Source organism: Nesoenas mayeri (genome assembly GCF_963082525.1).
Source record: "Nesoenas mayeri genome assembly, chromosome: 35".
In the NCBI taxonomy this organism is placed as follows: Eukaryota; Metazoa; Chordata; class Aves; order Columbiformes; family Columbidae; genus Nesoenas; species Nesoenas mayeri.
This window is the reverse complement of record NC_137576.1, coordinates 318128-328639: the sequence shown is the minus strand read 5'-3', so window position 1 is coordinate 328639 and position 10512 is coordinate 318128. Positions and strand designations below refer to the sequence as shown.

Below are 10512 nucleotides of genomic sequence, written 5' to 3'. Positions count from 1 at the left end.
GGGAGTTTGGGGCAAAAAATGGGCGTTTGGGGGAAAAATGGGGGTGGGGGGAAAATGGGAGTTTGGGGCAAAAAATGGGGGTTGGGGGGAAAATGGGGGTTTGGGGAGGAAAAATGGGGGTGGGGAGGAAATGGGGGTTTGGGGCAAAAAATGGGGTTTGGGGAGAAAAAAATGGGGGTTGGGGAGGAAATGGGGATTTGGGGGCAAAAAAGGGGTTTTGGGGAAAAATGGGGATTTGGGGGAAAAAATGGGGATTTGGGGGAAAATTGAGTTTAGGGGAAAAACTCAGGAATTTGGGGATAAAGTCAAAGTATTTGGGGCTAAAATCCAGAAATTTGGGGGTAAAAACCAACATGGATTTTGGGGCAAAACGCAGCGGTTTTGGGGTAGAGTGCGGAGATTTTGGGGTAAAAGCCAAAGATTTTGGGGAAAAAGTGGTGAGTTTTGTGGCAGTTTGGGGGCGAACCCCAAGTGTTTGGGGGAAAAGGTGGAAATTTGGGGGTGCGGATTACCAGGTGTTTTGGGGTAAAAAGGAGGCATTTTGGGGTAAAAATGAAGTGTTCTGGGGTAAAAAAGAGGCGTTTGGGGGCAAACAATGGGCATTTTGGGGTAAAAATGAGGCGTTTTGGGGCAAACTGGGCGTTTTGGGGTAAAAATGAGGCGTTTTGGGGCAAACAATGGGCGTTTTGGGGTAAAAAAGAGGCGTTTGGGGGCAAACAATGGGCGTTTTGGGGTAAAAATGAGGCGTTTGGGGGCAAACAATGGGCGTTTTGGGGCAAAACGGAGGTGTTTTGAGGCAAACAATGGGCGTTTTGGGGTAAAAAGGAGGCGTTTTGGGTTTTTGCTCTTTAATACCGTCGTCATGGTTACCAGCCATAGTCATAACAAAAGTTATTCATAATAAAATGTATCTAAAATAACGATTTTCTATCTCAAAGGGGCCGCGGGCGCTACGTGTACAAAGGGGGGGGAGGGGGGTTGTACCAACGCGGGGCGGGGGGGGTCCCGGGGCCTCCCCTCCCCCCCCCGGGGCGTGTACCTAAAGTCGGGGTGTCCCCCCCCTCACCCTGGGGCCGAACCCAAAATAATATTAATAATAATAATAATATAATAGAAGGGGGGGGGAAATAAAGAGAAATCCCAACAAAACCCCAAATTCAGGGATTCTTAAAAACGCAACAAACCCCCCAAAACCACCCACCCCACCCCCCACCCCCCCAAAAAAATAAAGAGGGGCCGGGAGAGCCCCGCCCCCCCGCGGCCCCTGTAGTGTCAACACGGCCCCCCCGCCCCGCCCCCCTGTGACGTCATTGGCCCCAGGGGGGGCCCCTCCGCCCCCCTCATCCTGGGGGGGGTGACTGGTCACGGGGGGCGAAGGGGGCACCCCCCTGGTTTGGGAGGGGGCGGCGCCATCAGATGGTGGAGGTCTTGTCTGCGCCATCTGGGGGAAGGGGGGGGGCGGGGGGGTCAGGGGGGACATCGTGTCCCCTCGGGCCCCCCCTCGTGTCCCCATGTCCCCCCCCGGTGTTCCCATCCCCCTTGTCCCCTGCCCCAATATCCCCTGTGTCTTTGTGCCCCCCCCATGTCACTGTGTCCCCCGCCCCGTGTCCCAATGTCCCCCCCATGTCGCTGTGTCCCCCCTGTGTCCCAATGTCCCCCCCATGTCGCTGTGTCCCCCCCCGTGTCCCCATGCCCCCCCCATGTCGCTGTGTCCCCCCCGTGTCACTCACCCCCCAGCGCGTGCTCCGTCATGCTCAGACACAGCGACTCCAGCGTCGGGTTGATCTCCAGGTCTGTGCCGGGGGGGGGACACTCTGGGTAATTGGGGGGGGGGGGAACAGAACACACACAGAAATGAGAAGGGGGGACTCAGGCTCCATCCCCTAAACCCCTCTGGGGGGGGGGGGTCCAGGTCTACCCAGCAATGGGGTCCCAGCTCTACCCACCCACAAGTGGGACGTCTGTCCCCCCCTCCAATCTGGGGGTGTCCCCCCAACTCTGTGGGTGTTCCCTCTGGATGTGGGGGTGCCCCTCACCCTGGGGTGCCCCCCCCCATCGCGGACCTACCCTGTGGGAAGGCGAGCAGGGCCTGCGGGGAGGTGTGGACGGGCAGGGAGTGGGTGCGCTGCACCGCGCTGCGCCCCCCCGGGGAGCCCCCGGCCCCCCCGAACCACAGGCTCTGCGGGGGGGGACAAGGAGGGGTTAGAAAAGGGGGTGGGGGCTGCACACCCCCCCCCCCCAAAAAACAAACAGGATCTGGGGTCCACGTTTCACCCCCAAACACAAACCCCACACAACATCCCCCACATCTTGCCCCCCCACATCTGCCCCCCCCCCTAGAGCCCCCCATCTACCCCCATAGAGCCCCTCCAACATCTGCCACCCCATAGAGCCCCCCCATGCCCCCCTCAGAGCTCCCCACATCTCCACCCCCCACTCCACCCCCCCCCCCAAATCCCCACGTTCCCCCCCATTTGCCCCCCCCAACCCCCAAGTCGTCCCCCCCCCCATATTTGCCCCCCCAGGACCCACCTGGCGTCCCTGGGTGCCCAGAGGGGGCCCGGCCAGGGGGGGCCGTGGGGGCGGCGCCCCCCCCGCGGGTCCCAGCAGCCCCAGGCGGGCGGGGGCAGCGCCCGGGGGGGCAGCGCGAAGGGCCGACCCCCCCGCCGCCCCCCCGCCCCCCCCACAGAGCCAGCTATGGGGAGCGAGTTGGAGCCGAAGGCCCAGCTGGGGGACACAGATCAAATAGGGGGGGGGGGGTCAGGGGACCGTGGCCCCTCCAGACCCCCCCCAAACCCCTGGAGGCCCCCCAGGGAAAATGAGCCCCCCCACACCTCGGGTGTCAGGGGGGAGCAATGGGTATGCAGAGGAGAAATTGGGGCATCCTGAGGTGGGGGGAGACCCCTTTGGACTCCCCCAAAATGGGGAGGGGGGTGAGGCCCCCTCAGACCCCCCCCAAAATGGGGACGGGGGGTGAGGCCCCCTCAGACCCCCACAAAATGGGGAGGAGGGTGAGGCCCCCTCAGACCCCCCCAAAATGAGGATGGGGGGTGAGGCCCCCTCAGACCCCCCCAAAATGGGAGGGGGGTGCGAATTTGGCACTCAAGACGGGGGGGACAAAAAGGCACCCGGGGGGGTCAAGGGGGTGACGGCAGCACCCAGGGGGACCCAAACCCCCCAAAAGGGGCAGGGGGGATCCCAATGCAGGGGGTTACTGGGGGGGGTCCCTTCCCCAATTTGCCCCCCCCCAGCCACTTACCCCTTGGGGGGGCGATAACCGGGGGGGTCGAGCGGCAGCTTCTTGGGGAAGGCGCGAAGCAGCTTCAGCACCTGCTGCTTCCAGGACAGGAGCCGCTTCTTCTGCGTCTCCGTGAACGCCTGGTGGGGTGGGGGGGACACACACGGCGGGGTCAGCGGGGTGCGGGGGGGCGCAGGGACCCCGTGCCCCCCCCCGGACCCCCCCCCCCGGTACCTCGTGGCTCAGGCACTTCTCGAGGAGCTGGAGGTAACTGGTGATGTTCTCCTCGTCCGGCCGCGACACCAGCAGCTGGGTGCACACTGAGGGGGGGTCAGGGGGGCACGCAGCATCCTGACCCCCCCAGGAACCCCCCCCAGGATCCTAGGACCCCCTCCAACCCCCTGACCCCCCCCTCCAGCCCCTTGGGACCCCCCCAAATGGAAATATGAGGGTTGACAGGGACCCAGGCATCCGGGCACCCCCCAGCACCCTGGGACCCCCCCCAAAAGGAAAGAGGGGGATTGAGGGGAGTCAAGGGGAACTCAGGCGTCTGGGCACCCCCAAGCACCCTGACCCCCCCAGCACCCTGGGACCCCCCCCAAAAGGGAAGAGGGGGATCGAGGGGGGTCAAGGGGAACCCAGGCATCCGGGCACCCCCAAGCACCCTGACCCCCCCAGCACCCTGGGACCCCCCCCCAGCATCCCAGGACCCCCTCCAACCCCCTCCTCGCCCCCCCCACAAGCACCCTGACACCCCCCCCCCCCTCGAAAAGGATTGAGGGGTTTTGGGGGGGACCCAGGCATCCGGGCACCCCCCAGCACCCACCCCCTCCCAGCACCCTGAACCCCCTAAAAAGGAAAGAGGGGTATCGGGGGGGACCCAGGCATCCGGGCACTCCTCAGCACCCTGGGACCCCCTCCCAGCACCCTGACCCCCCCCAGGACCCCCCCGGCATCCCAGGACCCCCTCCAACCCCGTTACCAACCCCCAACACCCTGACCCCCCCCCCCCAAAAAGGAAAGGGGGGCATCGGGGGGGGACCCAGGCATCCGGGCACCCCCCAGCACCCTGGGACCCCCCCAGAAGGAAATTTGGGGTGGGGGTGTCACCTTTGCCCATGACGCGGGTGAACTGCCCCGGGATGTCCCCGTCGGGGACAGGGGCCGCGGGGGCCTCGGTGTCACCGGCCGGGTGGGGGGGGGCGGCGAAGGCATCGGTGGCCCCCGGGGGGGGCCCGTCCGGGGGGCCGGGGGGGGGCGCGGCCGGGGGGGGCCGAAAGGCCTTGATGGGGGTGACCAGGATCTGCTGCAGCTCCTGCAGCGCCGACCACACGTTCCCGCCCTCCAGGATGTCCTGGGGACAATTGGGGACGATGGGGACAAGGGGGGACGATGGGGACGAGGGGGGACATTGGGGACAAGGGGGAGATGTGGGGGGGTCAGGAACCAGCCCCCCTCCCCCCACCACCCCTGGGGACACAGAAGCAGGGGGACCAGGGACATCCAGTGCCACCCCCTGGGGACACAAGGGCCACCCTAGGGGACACCCCTTAGGACATGGGGCCACCCAGGGCCACTTGGTGCCACCCCTGGGGACACAAGGGCCACCCCTGGGGACACCCCCAGGGACACAAGGGCCACCCTAGGGGACACCCCTTAGGACATGGGGCCACCCAGGGCCACAAGGGCCACTTGGTGCCACCCCTGGGGACACCCCCAGGGACACAAGGGCCACCCTTGGGGACACAAGGGCTACTCAGAGCCAACCCGGGGACACAAGGGCCACCCCTGGGGACACCCCTGGGGACACCAGGGCCACTCGGGGCCACCCCAGGGACACAAGGGCCAGCCCAGGGACACAAGGGCCACTCGGGGCCACCCCCGGGGACACAAGGGCCAGCCCTGGGGACACAAGGGCCAGCCCTGGAGACACAAGGGCCACTCGGGGCCACCCCCGGGGACACAAGGGCCAGCCCAGGGACACAAGGGCCACCCCTGGGGACACAAGGGCCACTCGGGGCCACCCCAGGGACACAAGGGCCAGCCCTGGGGACACAAGGGCCACCCCAGGGGACACAAGGGCCACTCGGGGCCACCCCCGGGGACACAAGGGCCACCCCAGGGACACAAGGGCCACTCGGTGCCACCCCCGGGGCCACCAGGGCCGGTCGCGGCGTCACCTTCTCCAGCGCGCGCAGGACGCTCTGCCGCTCCCGCAGCTTCTGGATGCTCAGGGCGATCTTGTGCCGCGCGCCCTTGGTGACGTTCTGCGGGGACACGCGGTGACAACCGGGGGGTCCCCTCCCCGCCACCAGGAGGGGGTGTCGGGGACACCGGGGACACCGGGGACACCGGGACCCACCTGCGACTCCAGGTGCCGCTCGGTCAGCGTCATCATCTCCTCGTACGTCATTTGGGAGAAAAGCGCCGCGTATTTGTGCAGCCGCAGGCTCTTCAGCCACGACGGGACGTCTGCGGGGGGGGACACACGCGGTGACACCCGGCAGGCGTCACCCCCCCCCCGCGTGTCCCCAAATGTCCCCTGTCCCCACCTTTCATCCCGCTGCCGTCCTCCTGGAAGGTGTTTCTGCCGCCGGCCCCCCCCTCGTCGGGCTGCTCGGAGCCCGTGCTGCTCTGGGGGGACAGGGGCTCCCCGAAATGGGGGGGGGCGGCGCGGGGGGGGTCCTCGCTGGGGCCGCCCCCCCCCGGCCACTCCTGCCCCCCCGGCACCAGCGCCAGGGAGCGTTTGATGGGGCTGGGGGGGTGCAGCTGGCAGGGCAGGGCTGGGGGGACACGGGGGTCAGGGGGGGGCCCGGACGCCGGGGTCCCCTCTGCTGGACCCCCCGCAGACCCCTCCTCAGCCCTAAATGTGCCCTTCGCACCCCCCCAGGTCGTTCCTCAGCCCTTCAACGTGCCCCCCCCCGGCCCCTTCCCTGCCCCCTTGGGGCTTAATGTCCCCTTGTCCCCTTCCTGTCCCCAACTCACCTGCTCCCCCCATGTCACCACCATTCCTAGGAGGCGGCTGGAACTTGGGGTGCCCGTTCTCCTGGGGGGTGCCCCTTCCACCAAGTCCCCCCCAACTCCCCCTAACCCTTAACTGTCCCCCCCCAGACCCCTTGTCCCCCCAAGTCCCTCCTTAGCCCTCAATGTCCCCCCCAAGTCCCTCCTTGTCACTCAACGTCCCCCATCCCCAACTCACCCGCTCCCCCCATGTCACCACCATTCCTGGGGGCTGCTGGAACTTGGGGTGCCCGTTATTCCACCCAGGCCCCCCCCAGACCCTCCTAACCCTTTACTGCCCCCCCGAGACTCCCTGTGCCTCCCAAGTCCCCCCTTGTCACCCAACGTCCCCCATGCCCAGCTCACCTGCTCCCCCCATGTCTCCGCCGTTCCCGGGGGGCTGCTGGAAGCTGGGGTGCCCGTTCTCGCGGGGGGGCGCGGGCGCCGCCCCCCCCTCGGCCCAGCCCTGCTCGGGCCACTCGTGGTGCGCCGCCCTCCTGGCGGGCGCGGGCTCGGCGCTGGGTCGTGGCGGCGGCCGCGGCGCCGCGCTGCCGGCGGCTCCGGTAGCCAAACGCTCCTCCAGGTGGCCCAGCCAGAGCGCCAGGGCGCTGCGGTCGTCCAGCGTGGTGGCCGGGTGGATGAGCGCGTAGGACAGCAGCTGCCGGCTCTCCTCCACGCAGCGGTTGCGCTCGATGGCGTCCGCCAGCACCTTCTGCAGCCGCTTCATGTACTCGGCCTTGGCCGCCGCGTTCCCCGGCTGCAGCAGCGGCAGGTGGGCCAGCAGCAGGGCCACCAGGGCCTCCGCCGGCTCCTGCGGCCACTGGCTGATGGCGGCTGGGGGGACGGGGGGACAGGGGGGTCAGAGTCACCCCAGGGCTTGGGGAGGGGGGACAGGGGGGTCACAGTCACCCCAGGGCTTGGGGAGGGGGGACAGGGGGGTCAGAGTCACCCCAGGGCTTGGGGAGGGGGGACAGGGGGGGGACAGTCACCCCAGGGCTTGGGAAGGGGGGACAAGAGGGTCACAGTCACCCCAGGGCTTGGGGAGGGGGGACAAGAGGGTCACAGTCACCCCAGGGCTTGGGGAGGGGGACAAGGGGGTCATAGTCACCCCAGAGCTTGGGGAGGGAGAACAAGGGGGTCACAGTCACCCCAGGGGGGACAAGGGGGTCACAGTCACCCCAGGGCTTGGGGGGGGATGCAGGAAGCCTTGGGGACCCCCACAGAGCCCCCCCATCCAGCTGGGGAGCCTTGGGGGTCCCCGAAGAGTCCCCCTTGTCTACCTAGAGAGCCTTGGGGCTCCCCCAGAGTCCCTCCATCCACCCACAGAACCCCATGTTCCCCCAGGGAACCCCCAGAACCCCCATACCCCCCCATGGCCCCCCTATGGCTCCTCACAGGCGCTGTTGGCCTTGGCCTTGAGCAGGTGGATGTCGGGGACCCAGGGAACCCCCATATCCCCCTATGGCTCCTCACCAGCACTGTTGGCCTTGGCCTTGAGCAGGTGGATGTCGGGGACCCAGGGAACCCCCATATCCCCCTATGGCTCCTCACCAGCACTGTTGGCCTTGGCCTCGAGCAGGTGGATGTCGGGGACCCAGGGAACCCCCATACTCCCCTGTGGCTCCTCACCGGCGCTGTTGGCCTCGGCCTCGAGCAGGTGGATGTCGGGGCCCCAGGGAACCTCCAGAACCCCCAGGGAACCCCCAGAACCCCCATGTGGCTCCTCACCGGCGCTGTTGGCCTCGGCCTCGAGCAGGTAGATATTGGGGCCCCAGGGAACCCCCAGAACCCCCAGGGAACCCCCAGAACCCCCCTGTGGCTCCTCAGCGGCGCTGTTGGCCTCGGCCTCGAGCAGGTGGATGTCGGGGCCCCAGGGAACCCCCAGAACCCCCAGGGAACCCCCATACCCCCCCGTGGCTCCTCACCGGCGCTGTTGGCCTCGGCCTCGAGCAGGTGGATGTCGGGGCAGTCGGCCAGCGAGTGCTCGAGGCAGAGCTGCAGGAAGCGCGCCTGCGTGCGGGTGACGCGCTTGAGCAGCGACAGCAGAGCCACCGTCTGCTCGCACTCGTTCCAGCCCTTGAACCACCCGGCCACGATCCCCACCTGGTCCCGGAACATCATGGCGGTCGCCGGCGCGGCTGGGGGGGGACGCGGGGTCGGGCCGTGCGCCCCCCCCTCCTTCACATGGCGGCGAGGCGGCCCCGGGCGCGGCTGCCGCAGGAGGGGGGGGCCCCGCGGGGCGCGGCGGGCATGGGCGGCTGCGGGAACCAGGGACAGGCCTGCGGGACAACAGGGGGTCAGGAGGGGGATCCCCCAGATGGGGATGGGGAGACCCCCAGGGGGACGGGGAGACCCCCCAGGGGGATGGGGAGACCCCCAGGGGGACGGGGATCCCCCAAATGGGGATGGGGATCCCCCCAAGGGGGATGGGGACACCCCCAGGGGGATGGGGACACCCCCAAATGGGGATGAGAACCCAAGTGGGGATGGGGACACTCCCTGAGTGGGCATTGGGACCCCCCAAATGGGGATGGGGAGACCCCCAGGGGGATAGGGATCCCCCAAATGGGGATGGAGAGACCCCCAGGGGGATGGGGACGCACCCTGAGTGGGGATGGGGATCCCCCAGCAGACACGGGGACCCCTGGTGGGGATTGGGACCCCCATAGGGGATGAGAACCCCCCCAGCAGACATGGGGTCCCCCCAATGGGGATGAGAACCCCCCCAGCAGACATGGGGACCCCTGGTAGGGATTGGGACCCTCCAACGGGGATGAGAACTCAAGCGGGGATGGGGATCCCCCCAGGGGGATGGGGACCCCTAGTATGGATTGGGCCCCCCCAGCAGAGATGGGGACCCCTGGTGGAGATTGGGCCCCTCCCAGCAGGGATAAGAACCCCTGAAGTGGGGATGGGGACCCCTGGTGGGGATCTGGACCCCCCAGCAGACACGGGGACCCCTGGTGTGGATTGGAGCCCCCCCAGCAGAGATGGGGACCCTCCAAGTGGGGATGGGGACCCTGAAGCAGACCTGGGGACCCTCCCGGGGGATGGGGACCCCTGGTAGGCATTGGGACCCCCAGTAAAGACAGGGGATGCTGGCGGGGATTGGGGCGTCCCCAACGACGATGGGAACCCCCCGAGTGGGGATGGGGACCCCCTAGGGGGATGGGGACCCCCCGAGTGGGGATCGGGACCCCCCAATGGGGATGAGAACCCCCCGGTGGGGATGGGGACCCCCAGGGGGATGGGAACTCCCAATGGGGATGGGAACCCCCCGAGTGGGGATCGGGACCCCCCGAGTGGGGATGGGAACCCCTCAATGGGGATGGGGACCCTCCGGTGGGGATGGGAACCCTCCGGTGGGGATGGGGACCCCCCGGTGGGGATGGGAACCCCCAATGGGGATGGGAACCCCCCGAGGGGGGATCGGGACCCCCCGAGTGGGGATGGGAACCCCTCAATGGGGATGGGGACCCTCCGGTGGGGATGGGAACCCTCCGGTGGGGATGGGGACCCCCCGGTGGGGATGGGAACCCCCAATGGGGATGGGAACCCCCCGAGGGGGGATCGGGACCCCCCAGGGGGATGGGAACTCCCTGGTGGGGATGGGGACCCCCTAGGGGGATGGGGACCCCCCGGTGGGGATCAGGACCCCCCAATGGGGATCGGAGCCCCCCAATGGGGATGGGAACGCCCCAGCAGACATGGGGACCCCCGGTGGGGCCGCCCCCCCAGCAGACACCGCCCCCCCGGTGTGACCCATCCCCGCCCCCCCGGCACAACCGGGACCCCCCGGGGCGCCCCCCAGCCCCAGCCCGGGACGCCCCGCACGGCGCTCCCGGCGCCCGGGGAAACACGGGCCCCCCCCCCGGGACCTCCCGCCGCGGCGGGAACGGGGAAGCGCCCGGAGGGGGGGGCGGGCGGCGCCGGGCCCGGCGCTCGGTACCGGCTCAGGGAGGGCCCGGCCCAGGCCCGGCGGCCGCGCGTGAGCAGCCGCGAGCTGGGGGCGGGGCGCGGGGCGGGGCCCGGAGGCCCCGGGGGAGCGGGGGGAGGGGGGGGGGGGTCCCGGTTCCGCCGCTCCCGCCGTTCCCCCCCTCCCCGCACTCACCGGCCGCCGCGCTCCGAGGCGCCGTCGCCGCCGCGCAACGTCAGCACGCACGGTGCGTCACCGCGCCACGGCGCACGCGCCCGCCGCCGCGCCCCGCCCCTTCCGCTCCAGCCAATGAGGATAGGGCGGTGTCGTCGCGGGGCGATTTCCGGAGGAGGGGGTT

The 10512-nt window shown here is 68.8% G+C and overlaps 1 protein-coding gene across 1 annotated transcript; it reads right to left on the bottom strand.

Moving 5' to 3' along the window:
* Positions 1–1302: 1302 nt before the first annotated feature.
* SAMD4B (sterile alpha motif domain containing 4B) lies at positions 1303–10426 on the bottom strand. The gene is given in 14 exon segments (XM_080361615.1): positions 1303–1441; positions 1731–1814; positions 2068–2179; positions 2533–2621; positions 2624–2727; positions 3260–3378; positions 3473–3558; positions 4349–4592; positions 5419–5505; positions 5601–5710; positions 5791–6021; positions 6605–7072; positions 8164–8517; positions 10350–10426. Coding segments are annotated over 13 exon segments (1959 nt in total). The 5' UTR covers positions 8360–8517; positions 10350–10426; the 3' UTR covers positions 1303–1412.
* Positions 10427–10512: the final 86 nt, after the last annotated feature.